Below are 19,201 nucleotides of genomic sequence, written 5' to 3'. Positions count from 1 at the left end.
GGGGTTGGAGCCGAGTCCGGCCATGCAGTCATAAGTGTACGGGGAGTAGAGCAGGGGACAATTTTGTGGAGCACCAGACTTCAGAATAATTGTGGTGGAAGTGTGGCCACCTAGCCTTACTGACCGGTCAGGAAGTCAATCCTGGGTCGTTTTGAGGTTCTTGTCTGTTAGAGCTGCACTGAACTAGTTAAGCCGAATTTATTCCATCTCAGTACTTCCTTTTGCCTTGTAGAGTCACAGAACACTACAGCAGTCCACTTGGCCCATCTAGTCTGTGTTGAACAAGCTGGATGAACTCAGCAGGTCTGACGAAGGGTCTCGGCCCAAAACGTTGACTGTTCATTTCAACAGATGCTGCCTGACCTGCTGAGTTCATCCAGCGTGTTTGTAGGTCTTGATCTGACCACAGCATCTGCAGTATACTTTGTGTTTACTAGTCTGTGTGAACCATTTAAACTGCCTAGTCCCGTCAACCTGCACTTGAACCATTGCCCTCCATACCCAGCTCATTCACATACCTATTAAGTGTTGACATCTACCCTGCATCCACCGGATGCAAATGTTGGAAAGATTTTTCATTTTAAGTTGGAGATAGAGCATAGTATAGGTCCTTTCAGTCCGATGAGCCCCACTGCCCAATTACACCCCATGTGACCAGTTAACTACTAATCTGCACGTCTTTGGATTGTGGGAGGAAACCGGAGCACCTGGAGGAAATCCACGCGGTCACGTGGAGAATGTACAAACTCCTCTCAGCGGCAGGAATTACTGTGTACCGGGTCGCTGGTACTGTAGAGCACTACGCTACTGTGTTGTCCGATCATGCGGATTGCTGGACCTGTAACAAAATGGAAAGCTGAATTTATTTTTTAGCCCCATGTTCTAATGTGTGATAAATATTATCCAAAATGCTTCGACCACTTCTGCTTCTTCTGAGCGCTGTGGGCACTGTAATTTTGTGAAGGCTGATGGGTTTTGATTAATTGTTTAATTCAAAGAATGGTGCATCCAGGAATTCAGCATTCCCTCTGCACCCGACTGTACTGTTGAACTGGGTTTTGTGCTCAGTTTACTGGAAGCCTGATCTCTTGACTTGGATGGAATGCCAGCCTGGTAACTGCAGTCAACAGCTTGATAAATTGGTATTCCCCTCATGACACATCTGTTACATCCCAGGTATCTGGTGTAGCACAGTGGCATAGTTAGTAAAACCACTCGCTCACAGTGCAAGAGAGCCAGGTTGAACTCTGACCAAAGGAAGATATGGTCTGATTTGGACTCTCCCTTCATCCATGTGGATTTCTTCTGGGATTGAGTTTCCTCCCCGTGTCCCAGAGATGAGGATTGAGTGGTTAATTGTCTATGTATATTGCTTCTTGTGTTTAGGTGGAATCATGATAGTGTGGGGGAATAAAATGGGCAGGGGTATAGTAAGCATAAAAGTTGGTGCTTGATGGTTCGTGTGAACTCTGGGCTGAAGGATCAGTTTCCATGCTGAATCTCTCTGACTCAATGACTCTGATTCTTTCATCAAATAATTTAAAATCATTTTGAGGTTAATTTATATTTCTGATCACTCACTCCTGCTTACATCCTGTTGAATCTCCTCTGCCCTATGTCAAGGCCTTGACATTTTCCCTGAAGTGCCATGTCCAGAACTGAAGGCAGCTCTCCAGCCACAGCCTCATCTCTGATTGGTAGCAGTTTGCTGTTGCTTCCCTTTTCTTTAAAGTTCAAAAACTGACATTTCTTGAAACCACCCTGGGGATTACCACAGGGGTTTTGGATTCTGGACGTTACTACATCCTGTGGTGTATCCCAATCTGTTTGATAGACTGTTTTCTGTCCTTCACTGTACAAATGCTGCTGATTCATTCTGACTGCATTTTTTAAACTGCATCACCCATTTGTGCATCGTTGTTTTAAAATCCAGGTATGTGTCTGTATTTCTGTGTGTGTCTGTGGTGTGTGCCTGTATTTCTGAGTGTGTCTCTGGTGTGTGCCTGTACCTCCATACCCCTGGTGTTTCTGCTCTAATTCCTGTGCTCCTTTTCTTCAGCCGGTGGTAACAGACGGGATGCCCAAGAAGTTCCAGGGAGAAAACAGCAAGTCAGCGGCTGCCAGGGCACGGAAAGCAGAGCTGAAGGCAGCAGCTGACGCAAAGCTGCAGCGGGAGCTCGAAGATGCCTACTGGAAGGACGACGACAAGCATGTAATGAGGAAGGAACAGCGAAAGGTATGTCAACTGATCCTGAGGCCCCACCAATCTTGTACTGGTTTTATATACCTTTTTATCTGTGCTCGATTGGCACCAGGTATTATGATCCCGGTTCTGAACTCTGCTCTGTTCTCAGTTAGCTGTTCCCTCCCAGTATGTTACAGTACTGGTAGACACTCCCATGGTAAAGCTCCCTCTACAGTAGTCTCTCAAGCATCCTTGGGATATGTAGTAAAAAATGAAACACTGTCCTGGAAACCCTCCCAGGGTATGAGCAGCCTAAATCAGAGACAGAGCAAATGCTACACTTTCAGTAGTGTGGCTTTTCTGACAAAGTGATAGATCATTTGCCTCCTTGTTTAGAGAGTTCTTCCCATTGTCATCGTCAGGAGAAAAATATTAATTTATTTTCTTCTCGATCTTGCAAAATAGAGATGTATTGTGTAATAATGACTGCAATTGAACGCAATTCCTTGGCCATGCTGTGCTCTGGGACATCTACAGGTTGTGAAAGCACTGTTGTATACAAAAGCAAGTTTGTTCTTGTAGCTAGGATGTATTTTTAGCTCAGGTTCTCAGTGGCACACAAACATCTGAGAGGCACCTCCTACTGAGCACCCGTAAGCAGATGGCAGTTCAGAAAACCCACTGATGCAACTCCCAGCTCCACAGTGTAACTGACCTCAGGTCAGTTTTTTAACACATGCAGTTGCAGCTTGTTGCCACCAGGTGGCAGAGCTGTTGTCTAATTGGGTATTTCTAAGAATTCAGAACTAGCATATGCCATTCTGCCCTTTAATACTCCTCTGCCGTTTTATAAAGCTACGGCTGACCCAGTCCCACCCCATCCATTTTCTTGCCTGGTCTCTATGATCACTGATTGCCCAATTATCCATCTGAATTTCCCTTGTACATAATGATTCAGCATTCACAACTCTCTGAGGTAGGAAATTCCAAAGTTTCACAACCTGCTGAAAGGAAATTTCTCATGTTTTAAACAAGTGATTCTAATCCTGAGAATATGCCCTCCCATTCCAGATTTCCCACTGGACCCACTAGAAGAAACATCCTCAACATTAACCCTTCTTATGAAATCCCCACCAAATCCTGTACTTTGACATAAAATTATTGTAAATTCTTACAGACTCAAGAGAGCTAGGCTTAATCTGTTCAATCTCTGCTTTTTAGTTACCATTAAAATTAATCTAATTATCCTTTCCTGTACTATTTCCAAAGCAAATACATCTTGAATAAGGAGAGCAAAATTGTATGTATGACTCCAGGTAATGTTGTAAGGGAATGTCTCTATTTTTGTGCTCTGTCTGGTAATTAAGGTTTGCACCCATTTGCATTCCTAATTGAAAATTGCATACCTGCAGGATAACCTTGTGTATCTTGTATAAGAATATCTGTTCCTCTCCCCACAGATGTTTTTTGACTCATTGAGAATTTCCAGCATTTTCTGCTTTAGATATTGGATTTTATTTGTGATTTTTTTTTTTGGGAATCTGATTGCTTTCTTTATATCCTTACAAGCTTTGATACAACACACTTGTTTCACAACCTTTCCCTCATTTTAAAATGTAATATAGATTTTTAAATAGCTGACGCCACAGCTCTGATTCCAGTGACACCTCATTAGCTTAAGCCTGCCTGTAAGTGACCCATTTATCCGATTGTTTTCTGTCTGTAATAGATGATTATGTTACCACTAATGCCTGGGACAGTGAAGTTCTATGTAGTACCTTATCAATTGTCCTTTGAGACGAAATACACTACGTCCATTGTTTCGGTCATTTAACCTGCTCAAAGAAACATACAAAAATTGCCACATTTCTTTCATGTCGACTAAGATTAAAAAAAAATTTCGGTAACTTGTTACCATTTCTTTGTAATGCATCCTAGCATTCTTCTCAAGCCAACATACTTTAGGCTAACTGGCAAATGGTCCCCAGTGGCCTTCCTTCCTCCTCTATTGATTCCTGGTATTATGTTTACAGTTTTCTAATCTGTTGGGACTAATCTGTGGAATTTGGAGTCATCATAAACAGTAAATCCACTCCTTTTGATGCCATTTATTTTAGAAACTTCAATGCAGCTTTCAGCTCCTGAGGACTTGCTAGTCTTTAAACCGTGATTTTGACCATGATTAATACAAAGATCCAGACTTAAAAATTGTGGTAAATTTATAGTGTCGTTTCTCAGTGCAGGGCTTTCATCCATGTGGGGAATTCAGCTGTTGTGTTATCTTGCCACTTGGCATCTTTGTGCGAGCTTTCTCTGTGCAGATCAGCTGTCGTATTTTCAGCATAATAATGACTGTCACTGATCTCCAAAAATGTTTTAATTCTAAATTCTTCTGGACGTACTGAAGTTGCACCAGGCATCAAAGAAAAGCGCGTGTTTTGACACTCCAGCTGTTCCCTGTGCAGTTTTAACTGCAAGGAATTTCCAGAGACAACAAGCAAAGTCATGAGTTCATGTTGAGAGTGACCAATAGCACTGAGGGTAAAGAGATTGAGGAAGGAAGGATGTTGGACCATGAGAGATTTGAAAGAAAGGGTGTGTTAGTTTATTTTATTCATTTAGAACAAGAGCAGGCCCTTGTGGCCCAATGAACCGCGTTGCCAGCAACCCACCTATTTAATCCTAGCCTAATCACATTTACTATGACCAATTAACCTACTAACTGGCACGTCTTTGGACTGTGGGAAGAAACAAGAATTCTTGGAGGAAATATCAAAAGGCTAGACAAAGGAGAGTCAGAGAACATACTTGGATTTTCAAAAGGCCTTTGACAAGGTGCCGCACATGAGGCTGCTTAACAAGATACGGACGGGCCCATGGTATTACAGGAAATATGCTAGCATGGGTAGAAGATTGGCTGACTGGCAGAAGGTAAAGAGTGGGAATAAAGGGGGCCTACTCTGACTGGCTGCAGGAGTTGGTATTGGGACTATTCCTTTTCACATTATATGTCAACAATTCGGATACGGAATTGATGGTTTTGTGGTGAGGTTTGCAGATGATACAAAGTAGGCGAAGGGGCAGGTATTGTTGAGGAAGCAGGGAGTTTGCAGAAGGACTTAAACAGATTTAGAGAATGGGCAAAGAAGTGGCAGAGGGAATATAGTGTAGGGAAGTGTATAGACATGAACTTTGGTAGAAGGAATAAATGGATAGTCTATTTTCTAAATGGGAAAAAAAATTCAAAAATCAAATGCAAAAGGACTTCGCATCCTTGCACAGGATTTCCTAAAGGTTAACTTGCAGGTTGAGTGGTGGCAAGGAATGTTAGCATTCATTTCGAGAGGGCTAGAATACAAGAGTAAGGATGTATGCTGAGGCTTTATAAGGCATTGATCAGACCACACTTGAAATATTTGATCAGTTTTGGGCCCCTTATTTAAGAAAGGATAGAACATCGAAGAGTACAGCACAGGAGAGGCCATTCAGCCCACAATGTTGTGCTGAACCAGCTAAAAAGCAAATCAAAACCACCCAAACACTAATCCCTCCTGGTAATTTCAACCCTAGCAAACACATATTCTCGGTCCACTTTATCTGTGCCTCTCATAGTTTTGTAAACCTCTATCAGATCTACACTTGGCTTCCTGTGCTCTAGAGAAAAAAACACAAGTTTATCCAGCCTCTCATGATAGCACACGCCCTCTAAACCAGGCAGCATCCTGGTGAACCTCTTCTGCACCCTCTCCAAAGCCTACACATCCTTCCTGTAGTGGGGTGACCAAAACTGTACACAGTACTCCAGATGTGGTCTAACCAGAGTTTTATAAAGTTGCAGCATAACCTCCTGAATTTTGAACTCAGTGCCTCGACTAATAAAAGCAAGCATTCCATAAGCTTTCTGAACCACCTTATCGACCTGTGTAGCCACTTTCAAGGAGCCATGATCTTGGATCTCTAGGTCTCTCTGCTCAACAACCAAGATAAAAAGGTATATTAGGACCTTGTCCTTTTATGTGCTGTCTCTTTTTATTTGCCCTACCAACTAGTCTATATCGTGCTGTAATCTTTGCCAGTCTTCTCCACTATCCACAACTCCATCAATCTTGGTATCATCCGCAAATTAACTAACCCACCCAGATCACTTGTATACATTACAGACAGAAGAGGTCCCAGCACAGATATTTGCAGAATGCCACTAAATACAGACCTCCAGCTTGAATAGGCCCCTTCAATCACTACCCTCTGCCTTCTATGTGCAAGCCAGTCCTGAATCCAAACAGCGGACTCCATGAATCCTAGTCTGGATTAGCCTCTCATGAGGGACTTTGTCAAATGCTTTACTAAAATCCATGTAGACAACATCCACTGCTCTACCTTCATCAATCTCTCTTGTCACCTTGTCAAAAAAACTCAGTCAAGTTGGTAAGACACGATCTGCTCCACACAAAGCCATGCTGACTCTCTCTAATTAGGCTGTGGGTTTCCAGATGCTCATATATCCTATCCCTTGGAATTTTCTCCAGCAATTACCCCACAACTGATATGAGACTTGCTGGTTTATAGATCCCAGGATTTTCTCTTGTTCCCTTCTTAAATAGAGATACAACGTTAGCCACTCGTCATCCTCCGGGATCTCGCCTGTAACTAGAGAGGACACAAAGATACTGGTCAAGGGTCCTGCAATCTCATCTCGTCTCTTGCCTCCTTCAGTAGCCTGGGGTAAATCTCATCAGGCCCCTGGGGATTTGTCCACCTTAATACTCCTTAGAAGGCCCAACAGTTCCTCCTCCTTGACCTCTAAAAGCCTTCACATATATATGCAGAATTGATCTCCTGGTGCTCCATATCCTTTTCCTAGGTAAATACTGAAGCAAAATACTCATTAAGTACTTAACTCACGTACTTTGCATCTAAGCAAATGCTACCCCTTTTATCCTTGAGTGGTCCCGCCCTCTCCCTAGTTATCCTCTTGTACATGTATAGAATACCTTGGGATTCTCCTTAGTCCTACTTGCCAAAGACTTTTCATGCCCCTCCTGGCTCTCCTAATTCCCTTCTTTAGTTCTTTTCTGGCTTCTTTATACTCCTCATGTGCATCATTTAATCCTGACTTCCAAAACTTTACATACTTTTCCTTTTTCTTCTTGACTAAATTCATCACCCCTCTGGACATCCATGGTTCTATTATCTTTCCATCCCTGTCCTTCCTTCTAACAGGAACATACCCCTCCTGTACTCTGTGCAATTGATCTTTAAACACCCTCCACATGTCTGATGTAGACTTGCCAGAAAAAGGTGTTCCCAATTAACACTTCTTAGTTCCTGGCTAATGCCCTCCTAATTTGCCCTTTTCCAATTTAAAACACTCCAACGAGAACCATACCTAACCTTATCTAAAGCTATCCTGAAAGAGAAGGATTTATGGCCACTCTTCCCTAACTGTTCACCCACTGAAAGTTCAGCCACCCCTCCTCTCGTTGGATCGTCCACATATCAACTTAAGAAACCTTCCTAGATACACTTAACAAATTCTGCTCCATCTAACCCCTTGCACTAAGAAGGACCCAGTTTATACTAGGGAAGCTGAAATTCCCCCATGACAACAACCCTATTATTGTCGCACATTTTCTTAATCTGATTATGTGTCTGTTCTTCAATGCCCCATTGGCTGTTAGGGGGTTGTAGTACAGTCCCATCAGTGTGATTGCACTCTTCCTATTCTTGAGTTCTACCCAAATGGACTCGGTGTCTGAACCCTCCATTCTGTCTCTTCTGAGTGCAGCTGTGATATTGTCCCTGATTAGATGTGCACCTCCACCTCTACCTTTTCTAAAACTTCAAAAACCTGGTACATTAATCACCCGTTCCTGTCCCTCTCTCAACAAAGTTTCAGTAATGACTGAAACACTGTAGTTCCACGTACTGATCCATGCTCTAAGTTCATCACCCTTACCCATAATACTCTTAGCATTAAAGTATACACACGTCAAACTATCTGACCTGTCATACCTGTTATTTCAATTTTGACTTTCAATACTTTTATTTACTATCTGGTCCAATCCTTCCCTACTGACCTGGGGCTCCAGTTCCAAGTTGGCATTGGAGAGGGTCCGGAGGAGGTTCAGAGAATGACTCTGGGAATGGAAGGGTTAACGTATGAGGAGCGTTGGATGGCTATGGGCCTGTACTTGCTGGAGTTCAGGAGAGTGGGGTAGTGGGAGAAATCTCGTTGAAACCAGTCGAATATTGAAAGGGCTGGATAGAGTGGATGTGGAGAAGTCATTTCTTATAGTGTGTGAGTCTAGTACGAGAGGGCACATCATCAGAATAGAGGAGGATAATTTAGAACAGAGATTAGTGGGTTCACTGAGCCAGAGGGTAGTGAATCTATGGAATTCAATGCCATGAATGGCTATGGAGGCCAAGTCATTGGATATATTTAAAGTGGAGGTTGATTAGTCAGGGCATTATTGGAGAAGGCAGAGAATGAGGTTGAGAGGGATAATAAATCAGCTGGGTCGAATGGCATAATTCTGCTCCTACGTCTTGTGATCTAAACCAGAGCACCCAAGAGGAAACACACAGAGATGGGGAGAACATACTAACTCTTTACAGGCAGAGCCTAATTGAACTCCGAAACCCAAGCTGTGATAGGTTTCACCCTGCTTTTAACTACGGTAGTTATTAGCTTGTGTCAAAGCCTGGGTGGTGGCTAAATTGGCCTTGGTGTCATAGGATATAAGAAGTTTGAGTGAGCTTGGATTTGCAGAGTGAACAAGGTGAGCAGGCATCTGGGAGTAATTGGGAAGTGGATGAGAGTTCCACTACCACTGACTTGAGGCAGGGTTAGAACAAAGCAATTTTTTCCAAAATGGCACATATTGATGTGTGATCAATATAGTTAAATGTAACATTTGGGTTGAGAATGATCTGGGTCAGCCTTGAACTTTTGTCACTGAACTGAAGAGAGTTGATGGCATCCCCTCATCCCTGAGCCTTGCTTGGACCTTGCTCCACTGCATCCTTCTTAACTTTGCTAGGCTTAGTGGAACTAGAATAAATCAATGGAATGGAGGAATAGTCTTGAGGATCCAATTGGCTTCTGCTTCTAATTTAAATGTTTGGATATGCGGTATGTAATTCCAATAGGAAGAACATCCTGTTCTGCATTGATTACTCATGATGGGTCATTCCCCAGAAACCTCACTGTTTTCATCTTGCTGGCAGGGTAGTGTAGTGGTTAGCACAGTTGCTTTGCAGTGCCGGCGATCGCAGATTGGGGTTTGATTCCCACAACTGTCTGTAAGGAGTTTATACGCTCTTCCCATTACCTCGTGGGTTTCCTCTGGGTGCTCCAGTTTCCTCCCACATTCCAAAGATATCTGGGTTAGTAAGTTGTGGGCATGCTGTGTTTGTGCCGGAAGTGGGGCAAAACTTGTGAGCAGTCCGCAGCTCATCCTCTCTGATTTGACATGACACTAACGATGCATTTTACTCTATGTTTTGACATATATGTGACAAATAAAACTAATCTGAAATCTTAGTAACAGTGAGTTACTGAGTTCTCATTATCTGTGCATCTCTGACTCGAGTGAATGGGCAATGATGAGTTTGAGGAATTCCAGCTGGTTTCTCCCTATCACATCTATTAGTTAGAGTCCGTGTTGAATTCTGATATTACTTCTTGCTCTACTGCTGCCGTTAGAACTTGGAATATTTTCCCATAGGCTATTTGTTTTGTACTCAGAAAATTATAACAAATGTGAATCATAAAAATGGACCTGTTCCCCCCCCCCCAGCCCACCCCGACTCCATGACAGTGATTTTGCTCTGCACCAGCCACCTCCATCTCCTCTTCTTCTCCCTTCATCAGCGTCCATTTCATTCTCCCTCGTGAGATCATCCAGCTTCCTCTTAGCCGCTCCCTATGGGAGTGTGTTCCACGTTCTCATAGATCTCTGGGGAAAGTATTCTCTCCTGAATTCCCCTTTGAATTTATCACTGTCTCACATTGTTGGGGATTTGTTTTGGCCTCTGCTATAAACAACAGTGAGATATCATCTCTCTATCTGTCTGTTCAAGATAATTTAAAAGATCCCTGACTGTCATCATTAGAGCTTTCCAGATTATAGTTCTGGGTGGGGCGGTGGGGAGGGGGGGGCGAGTTCTCTCCCTCCCCATTCAAGTCATATATCAGAAGCATTGCATATGCAGTGCTTCCAACTTTGTCAAAGCCCCTCCCATCCTTTCCAAAATCTCTTTGACCTTGTGCCATGAGGCAGAACGTACCACAGTATAAGAACCAGAACTGTCAGGCTGGAAAAGGGCTTCTTGACACCCTGCTGCTAACCAGAACCCATTTATACTCTTGTTTGCGAGCCCTTCTTACCCCCACCCCCCCCCCCCAACTCCCCATCTCACAGACACACTCTCATCCTGCGCGGGTCAGTTATTGTTGTTGTTTCACATATTTTTATCTAACTGCTTGTTTTATTATATCAGTGCCAGTAACGTTATTCTCTCTTACATAATCATGCACCTTGCACTTTATGTCAACCTGTCAATCTTTCAGCTTTGCCACTCTGGGACTTGTGCTAATATTATTTTGTGACTGTTATGTGTTGGATCGTTACTGTACATGTTGTGTGTGACTGTATGTACCGTGTTTTTCACCTTGGCCCCAGACGAATGATGTTTCGTTTAACTGTATGTTGTTCATGTGTGTGGTTGAATGACAATAAATTTGAGCTTGAACTTCAGTGTAACCTTTACATATTTGTGCCCAACATTCATGTTTTGAAAGAAATCAAGGGTGGCACAGTGGGTAATGATAAATTGCAGGAACCCTGGATAATTTCTCCATCACGGACATGAGTTGGAGTCTGTACTGATTTCTGTTTCCTCTTGCCTTGCTGCTACTTTCAGAGTTCCAGCGACCTGCGTATGATCCAGACCTTTGGTACTGTCCGTGTGGAGTTCGCTTGTTCTCCTTGGTGTGTTCCTGCCAAACTCCTCCTCCATCCCAAAGACCTACAAGTTAGCATGTTAACTTGCCATTGTAGCTTAACCCTAGTGTAGGTAGGTGGTGGAAATTTCAGGATAGAGTTGACGGGTATGTGGGAGAGACTAAGTTACAAGGACGTAATGTAAGAGTGGCCAGTGGTGTAGTGGCATCCGCATCAGACTTCGAGGCGACTGGTCCCTGGTTCGAATCCGGCCGGCTTCTTGCATGCTGGGTTGAATGTCGAGCTAGCAATTCAGCTTCGTTTTTTTAAAAAAACAGCAAATGCTAAAGAAACGGCAAGGTTGCTGGCCGATGCACTACAAGGCACAGAAAGGAACAACAAAATAATGTAAGACTAAAGGGTAAACGGGATTGTTCTGAGAGCTGGCATTGACTCAATGGTCTGAATAGTCACCTCCTATCAAATGTTAAATGAATATCTCAAGTTGGGCTGGAAGTGAAAGGGAAGGCAGTTCTCATTTGTGGTATTCAGAAACCACCTGTAGTAACTGTATTTGGTTCTGGTCGTAGTACCCTGGAAAGCAGATGTTGGTCTTGGCAGAGCACAGCTGCACCAAACTTCCTTTAATTGACGATAGAGAATGAGTCTGTTACAATTAAAACATAAAAGCTTGTGGATGATAACAGACCCATCATTGGCAGTAGCACAGGCTACGACTAAGGTTGATTAAGAAAGCATGCCGATCTCCTGGAGTGCAGGTGTTTCCTGAGCCTTTCAGTAGGCCGCCCCACATGAGCATTTTGCTCCTTGTTACACTAATGGGCTTTGCCAGCCAATTTTCTTAATCATTCCGGAACCTGGGTCTTTAAGAAGCAGTGAATCCAAGAGACGAGTCTCGTGTTACGTCCAGTCTTTTGTGCAACTGAATCCTTCCCTTCATGAATATACAATGCATTCTCCAACATGCCCTCTCCATGTTCCCTCTTCACCAAATTAAAAAGCTGCAATCCAATCCAAACTGGGCACTCTGCCCTTCCCGAGTCATCGTTGGGCACCACTTCCTTGCTGCTTGCTTCCTTCTCTTTCCTCGATCTCCACTACCCCTTCACCAGTTTAACATGCGCTTTAGAAATATCTATCCTTTTACTTCTGTTTAAACGTGAATTTACATTTTTAATGGGTTTTTCTCATCCCCAGAGATGCCATTGAAGTATTTAGAAGCGCAGTCATCAACATAATGTAGGAAATCTGATATTCTACCATTGGTAATATGAAATAAACTGCTAATCTGGTTGAAAAGTAAATATTGTCCAGGTCTGTGGGGCAAAGAATTATTAGCATATACTACATTAAAGGGAAGCCCTTGATTTAACGTTTCATTTGAGACACTACCCCTCCAACAGTGTTACATTAGTCTGATTATGTCCTCCTCTGATGAGAATTTGATCACACTGAGGCAAGAGTGTGTTACCCACTGAGCCAAGGTGACACTGGCACAGTGTAGCACATGTGGTCTCTTTGGCCCAGAGCATCCACACCAAGCCCCCGTTGTTATGCTGATCACACTCTGGCCCATTTTATTCTCACCACATTCCCATCACTTCCCCCCCCCCCCCCCCTTAGATTCTACCACTCTGCTACATACTACAAACAATTTACAACGCTTGATTAACTTATCAACTCATACATTTTTGGAATGAAGGAAGAAACTCTGGTATTCCTAGAAACCAATTTGGTTACAATAGGTACATTTAATGTCAGAGAAATGTATACAGTATACATCCTGAAATTCTTTTCTTTGCAAACATCCATGAAAACTGAGGAGTGCCCCAAAGAATTAATGACAGTTAAAGTTAGAATCCCAAAGTCTTCCCAACTCCCCCCTCCTATGCATAAGTAGCAGCAAAGCAACGACTCCTCCCCCCCACCACCAGCAAAGAAGCATCGGCACTCCCCCACCGAGCACTCAAGCATGCAGCCGCATCAATAGAGATACAGACTTGCAGTAGCCCAAAGGCTACTCGTTCACCCGGTAATTCAACATACCACAGGCTCTCCCTCTCCCTAATAAGGGAAAAAGTGTCCCCGTTTCACAGAAGAAATCTGCAAATTCCACATCAGGTCTGGATTGAATGCAAGCTGAATGAGCAACGAGGCAGAAATTCTAGCTGACAGACTATTCAACCCTTAAGATGGAAAACGTCTCCTGATTAATTAGCTACTCTTTTCAGACTGAAGTTAAGGCTCACTGAATACACTGCAGGAACTGAATCTTCAGCTCACCATGTCTGTACCAACCACGATGCCAATCTTACAAATCCGATCTCCCTGCACATAGTCTGCATCCTTCTATTCCTTGTCTGTTCATGTGCCACTTGGGATAGTTTAATGGACTCTGTACCACTGAAGTCTGGGGGGTGTTTCGAGATGTACTGCAGGGGAGCTTCACTCTATCTAACCTATGCTCTCCCTATCCTGGTGGAGATTGATGCTGGCTGGCAGCTGGAATGGGAAGTATTCCCTTCCATATCCGTGTATCTCTCACCTCTTTAAATATAGCAAATCTATGGTGCTAAGCCTAGTGGTGCTTTCGTCTAAGAGGAGCCTTTGTGTACATGTTCCCTTTGGTTCTTTTGAATTTCCAAAGGACTTATTAGCATCTGTTTAATATTAGTGTGCCTAATTTTAGTTTTAAACCCTAATGCCTTATTGTTGTTTTCTTCCCTCATGATTTTCTCGCTCAGCGTTTCAAGTTTTAACTCCAAGTCACTTGGGGCATGAGGTTGTTGTGCTTTTTTTGACCCATTTCTGTCTGTTACAGTGCAGCCCGTGGTGCCCAGTCAGAGTTCTGACCTTTTCCCCTTTGGCCTTCAGGTTGAAAAAGAGAAGAAACGCATGGAAGTTCTGGAGCGGAAGAAAGAAATCCAACGGCTCCTGGACGAGGAGGGAAGCAGCGTGAAACCAAAAGTCAGCAAGTCGCCAACACCGGTCAAGATAACCCGAGCTCAGATTGAGGCAACCGTTAAAAAGGAGAATGTTCGGCAAGCTACAGAGGAAGTCAAAGGTATTTTGATGCTCTCTTCAGCGAGCGATTTGTTTAGCATCAGCTTCCTTGGCAGTTCTCATATGTTATTGAGCCTAATCAGAGTCAGATTTCATATCGCCAGCATATGTCATGAAATTTGTTAACTTAGCGGCAGCAGTACAACGCAATACAAGATAATAGGGAAAAAACCCTTAATTTTTTATTATATATATATTATTTTTAAACAGTTAAATAGGTAGTGCAAAAAATAGAAATAAAATTCCAAGTAGTGAGGTAGTATTTTTGGGTTTAATGTCCATGCAAAACTCTGACAGCAGAGAGGAAGAAGCTGTTCCTGAATCATTGACTGTGTGCCTTCAGGCTTCTGTACCTTCTACCTGATGGTAGCAATGAGAAGAGGGCATGTCCTTAATGATGAATGCTGCCTTTTTGAGGCACTGCTCCTTGAAGAGATCCTGGATACTACAGAGGCTGGTGCCCATGATGGAACTGACTGATTTTACAACTCTCTGCAGCTTATCTCGGTCTTGTGCAGTAGCTCCCTCGTACCAGACAGTGATGCAACCAGTTAGAATGCTCTCCATGGTACATCTGTGAAAATTTGCGAGTGTTTTAGGTGGGGTACCAAATCTCTTCAGACTCCTAATGAAATATAGCAGGTGTCTTGCCATCTTTATAGCTGCATTGATATGTTGCCCCCAGGTTAGGTCAGTTCCATGGGCCGTTGAGAAAGCGACTCGTGCGTGCAGCAGTTCTCACTGAGCCTTATTGTCAGGAAGTGCTTTTTTGTAAATGTTCCACCTGTAGGGTCAACACAAGGCAATAATTTCCATATTTCCAGAACCATGACAAGAGAACAGTCCCTGGGTTCCTTGGCTAAGTTTTTAGCCCTTGCTGGAAAAAACCATACAAAATGATGTGAAGAACCCAATTTCAGGAGAAGAGTACAAAAGGGTGCTTTATTCTGCATCCAGCCTATGCTGTGATTTCCTGGGACTGTTGATGGGATAGTATTTTTCATTGTTTGCCTTCTGCACTAATGTAACACTTTCATGCTAGGAAATGTAGGTTTTTGGCTCCCTTTTTTGAAAGGAGCGGTTTGGCCACGGGCTCTTGTTGTTGAACTGTTGTGATTGCGAATTGCAGAGAAACCGATGAGTCATCTGGAGGTGCCATTGGAGGAAAATGTTAACCGCATTCTACCCAATGAGGATGACATTGATGCCAGGACCATTGAAGATGCCATTGCTGCCCTGAGGTGAGGGGGTTAATGCCTGCCCACGTGCAGTTGTGTTAGCTCAGGGTAAGGGAGGAAATTTATCTAGCCATCTGAAAATGAGTTGGAGCTTTGCAGCCCTTCAGGGTGGTGAAGCTTGCATGTATTGGAATGCGCCAAAGCCATTGTCCCCTTTTCAGATCCATCAGCCTGATCCTGCCTTTGGACCATCAAGTTCCTAAGGTGACTGAGAAGTAGAAGATGAGTTATGATTTGACTGAAAGGTTGAGTAGGCACTCTTACTGTTTCCATTTCGTAGGTTCCTGTGTTCTCATTTCACCTTAACTCCAGTCCCAACTCTCCTGTTATTCTCCACAGCTCCACCTCCAGGATTGAAAAGTTTGTGCCTCTTCTTTTCACAACTCAGCCACTAAATGTTTAACCACTGACTTTTCTGAATTGGGTGGTTTGCAAAGATGTGGTTGTCCTCACTCTTTGACCTCCTCTGGTGTTCTGTGTCCCTATTTCCCTTTTAATTGGTCACTGCCTCAGAGAGAGTGCTGTGTGCTAAATCCCTTCCTGCCTTGCACTCATCAGAAGTTTAAATATTCACAGCCCACAGATGTCAAGCAATTTCAGTGTTGAGCAGGTGAGGCGTGGATGGGGGGGGGGGGGAGGTGGGGAAGGAAATTTGCACTCCACTGCATTGTATGCCCAGGGAATCATGACAGAGCCAGCGCTGAGACTCCTACTGTGTTAAATTGACCAGAATTTCAGATGACTAACAGCTAATCTCCCATTTCTCATAGAATCATTACAGACACTGTTATATGCATCAGCCAAATTAGTGAAGCCGATTTGAGTCTGCTGCTGTGTCTTGTTTATCTGTATTATTTATCTCTCAACATACAAAAGTCCCAGTGCTCTCTCCAATGTAATTTTCAATTTCTGCTTAAGATCTGTCACTTTAGTAAATGGAATATTGAAAATTGATTAGATAGCGATGGAACTATCTGCATTAGCGCTCAAAGTAATCCAACTGCCATCACAGCCAGTGACAATCCAACTCTACCTGTACCATACCCTAGTGGAGACCTGTCCCAAATAGTTGACAATGACAGGCCTGTCCCAAACAGAGCAACTGTTGCCAAGGCACTTCGGACCAAAATTTCAGCTGTACTTTTTTCCATGGTTGCTGCCTGGCCTGCTGAGTTCCTCCAGCATTTTGTGTGTGTGTGTGTGTGTGTGTGTGTGTGTGTGTGTTGCTCAGATTTCCAGCATCTGCAGATTTTCTCTTGTAAGTGTTGCACAGTAACTGACCAATCCACACCATCACCATTTCTGGGTCCTTGTGACCTGTTGCCATTTGTTGATGCACATGACACAAAATTTTGAAGTACCAAAGCCCCTAGTCTTGCCCGTTCTGTGAAAGAATACTTTTATTAATCCCACTCTTGCCCTGTATCACTCCACATTACTAATTTATAAATTAGATGCTGGAAATCTTGAGCAACACACAGGAGGAACTCGGATCTTGGCCAGAGACGTCGACTGTTTATTCTCTGTAGAAGCACTGTGTGTGTGTGTGTGTCCCCGTCCGTCCCTCACAGCGGTGCGCAGGCTTGGAGAGAAGTGCTCAGTATTTATGTTTGTGGTCTGCTTTCAGCACTACTGAGACTGTGGACCACCACCCGGAGCGACGGTTGCGGGCTGCCTACACTGCCTTTGAGGACGCCAACATGCCGCGGATGAAGAAGGAGAATCCCAACATGCGCTTGTCTCAGCTCAAGCAGATGCTGAAGAAAGAGTGGATGAAATCGCCGGACAATCCCATGAACCAGCTGCACGCGGCCTACAACACCAAGAACGAGCGGGCAGCTCCGAGAGGAAACCGCCTTGCCTGAGATTCAGATTCAGTGTGAACTTTGGCCCCGTAGTGTGAATGTGATTTCAATTTGGCATCCCCATTTAATAGCCTAAACCACATAAAATAAAGTGAAACGTCTTGCCCCACGCCAGAAGATGTGGAGAGTTGCACAGTGGACAATTTATCTCTATCCTAACAATTTGCCGCTCAGAAATCCGCTCCTGTGAGGTGTTGAGCAGTACTTGCAGCAGCTGTACCTCCCAATCCTCCATCCCATCCCGATCAACGTCAGCCCCAATGCTGTGCCAGGACTTCCCTTGGCAAGTTACTGAACCCATCTCTGAAGCCCTGAGAGCTTGGATGAAGTGTAAGGGAGGGTGATTTTGACTGATGTGTAAGTTAGAAGGTTGAGTGATCTAATCTATATGAGTTTCCATGATCAGGAATGTTTCTTTATTTATTTCTCTGTTTAAAGATAAACTGGGACAATCCTGAAAGGGGACATGGAGTGTTGTAGGAGGAGGAGAAATCTCAGTCACTGTAGGAAGGCTATTCAGCATTAGCACCTCATTAGGTTGGGACCTGCAGGAATCAGTACAATCTGGAGCTGTTGGGGTTGTTTTGTGTCAGAAATCTATGGAGCCGAGTGTTGGTTTGCAGCAGTATATTAATGAAGGTCAAAGGTCAGGGAGTTACGATAGAGGGAGATCAGGGATGAGAAGGGAAGGAGGTGATTGCTCATAGCAACCCTAACTTTTTTAATTTTAATATTTGGTTTTATTTGAAGTGTTTGGTCAAGTGTGCCATCCGTTCTGAGGTTTGGGTGAGAAAGAAGCAATGGAATCTTGTGCTGAAGCTTCTGTGAGCTCTTTGAAGCATTAGCAATTCCTTCATGGGTACTGAGGCTCCAATCCCTGTTTCTTGCTCAAAAGAAGAAGGAAATCAGCATGCTTGGTGGGAATTGAAGTCTTCCATTGTAGGCTGTGTTTGAAGAAATACTGGGTGATGTGAGTGAGGATTTTTACTTCTGATATTTTCGTATTGCTAAGAACTTAGCAGCAAGCCACAACACTCTGCCATCGAGAGTGGCAGTGAATGGCCTCTTTCTCCTCATCTTGATTCTCCACACTCTCAATCTAATCTATGCCTGACAGTGCAAGTGGCCAAATCTGTTCAGGCTGCTGTCTTTTGTACCCATTTCACTGCTGCCTGTGGGCCATTCCTGCCACTCAGTTTTACTGTACAGTTTTGGAAATCAGAGACTTCAATCAGTGACTACCCGCCGACCAATTGGATTTTTCACTTCTATTTTAATCCCCAAAGATGACAGAACTTCTGATGCTCAGTTAAACTTTTGTTAAAAGAAAAAGTGATTGGGTTGTGGCATCATGAAACCATGTTCTTTCCTGCAGCTGTTGGTGAGTAACCAGCTCACAACTTCACCAGTCTTGCTAAAATCTGAAATGGAACCCATTTGGGAAGAAAGTGGTGAATGAATTTTTCCGCATGTGTGATTGGGCTATGTTGTAACATTTCAAATAAAGAAACACTTAATATCAAACTCAAACAAAATTTGAGTCATAATCTTCAGTGTGAATCAGAAGTCTTCATAGTAATTTGATGTATTTGAAGGGAAGAGGTACAGTGTGCAACGCAGAGCTCCCTTCTAGTTTGTAATTGTCCCACACAACACACTCAGGATAGGCATATGAAGGAGCACATGATTGAGCACCTTCAATACTGCCCCTCTCAAACATTCCAGAGCACAGACAGCATGGTTAGATATAAATACATCCCTACTGTTTTGAGCAGGATCACAACTGGGTGGCAAATGAAAAAGGAAATAAAGCTCCCTTCTCACTATCATGGTTGTCTTTGACAGGACAGTCACATAAAGGTAAATCTTCCCCTACATTGC

At 43.5% G+C, this 19,201-nt stretch overlaps 1 protein-coding gene across 1 annotated transcript in view; it reads left to right on the top strand.

The window, feature by feature from the left end:
• The window catches only part of ccdc124 (coiled-coil domain containing 124), a 29,317-nt gene extending 10,462 nt beyond the window's left edge, over positions 1 to 18,855 (top strand). Inside the window, exons 2-5 of the mRNA XM_073068527.1 lie at positions 2,060 to 2,236; positions 14,029 to 14,218; positions 15,347 to 15,458; positions 17,083 to 18,855. Coding sequence (XP_072924628.1) covers positions 2,078 to 2,236; positions 14,029 to 14,218; positions 15,347 to 15,458; positions 17,083 to 17,320 — 699 coding nt within the window. The 5' untranslated portion in view covers positions 2,060 to 2,077 and the 3' untranslated portion in view covers positions 17,321 to 18,855. The remainder of the gene's footprint in view (positions 1 to 2,059; positions 2,237 to 14,028; positions 14,219 to 15,346; positions 15,459 to 17,082) is intronic.
• Positions 18,856 to 19,201: the final 346 nt, after the last annotated feature.

This window comes from Hemitrygon akajei, chromosome 16 (assembly GCF_048418815.1).
Source record: "Hemitrygon akajei chromosome 16, sHemAka1.3, whole genome shotgun sequence".
NCBI lineage: Eukaryota > Metazoa > Chordata > Chondrichthyes > Myliobatiformes > Dasyatidae > Hemitrygon > Hemitrygon akajei.
Note: the sequence above shows the minus strand (reverse complement) of the source record. Positions and strands in the feature narration are given on the sequence as shown.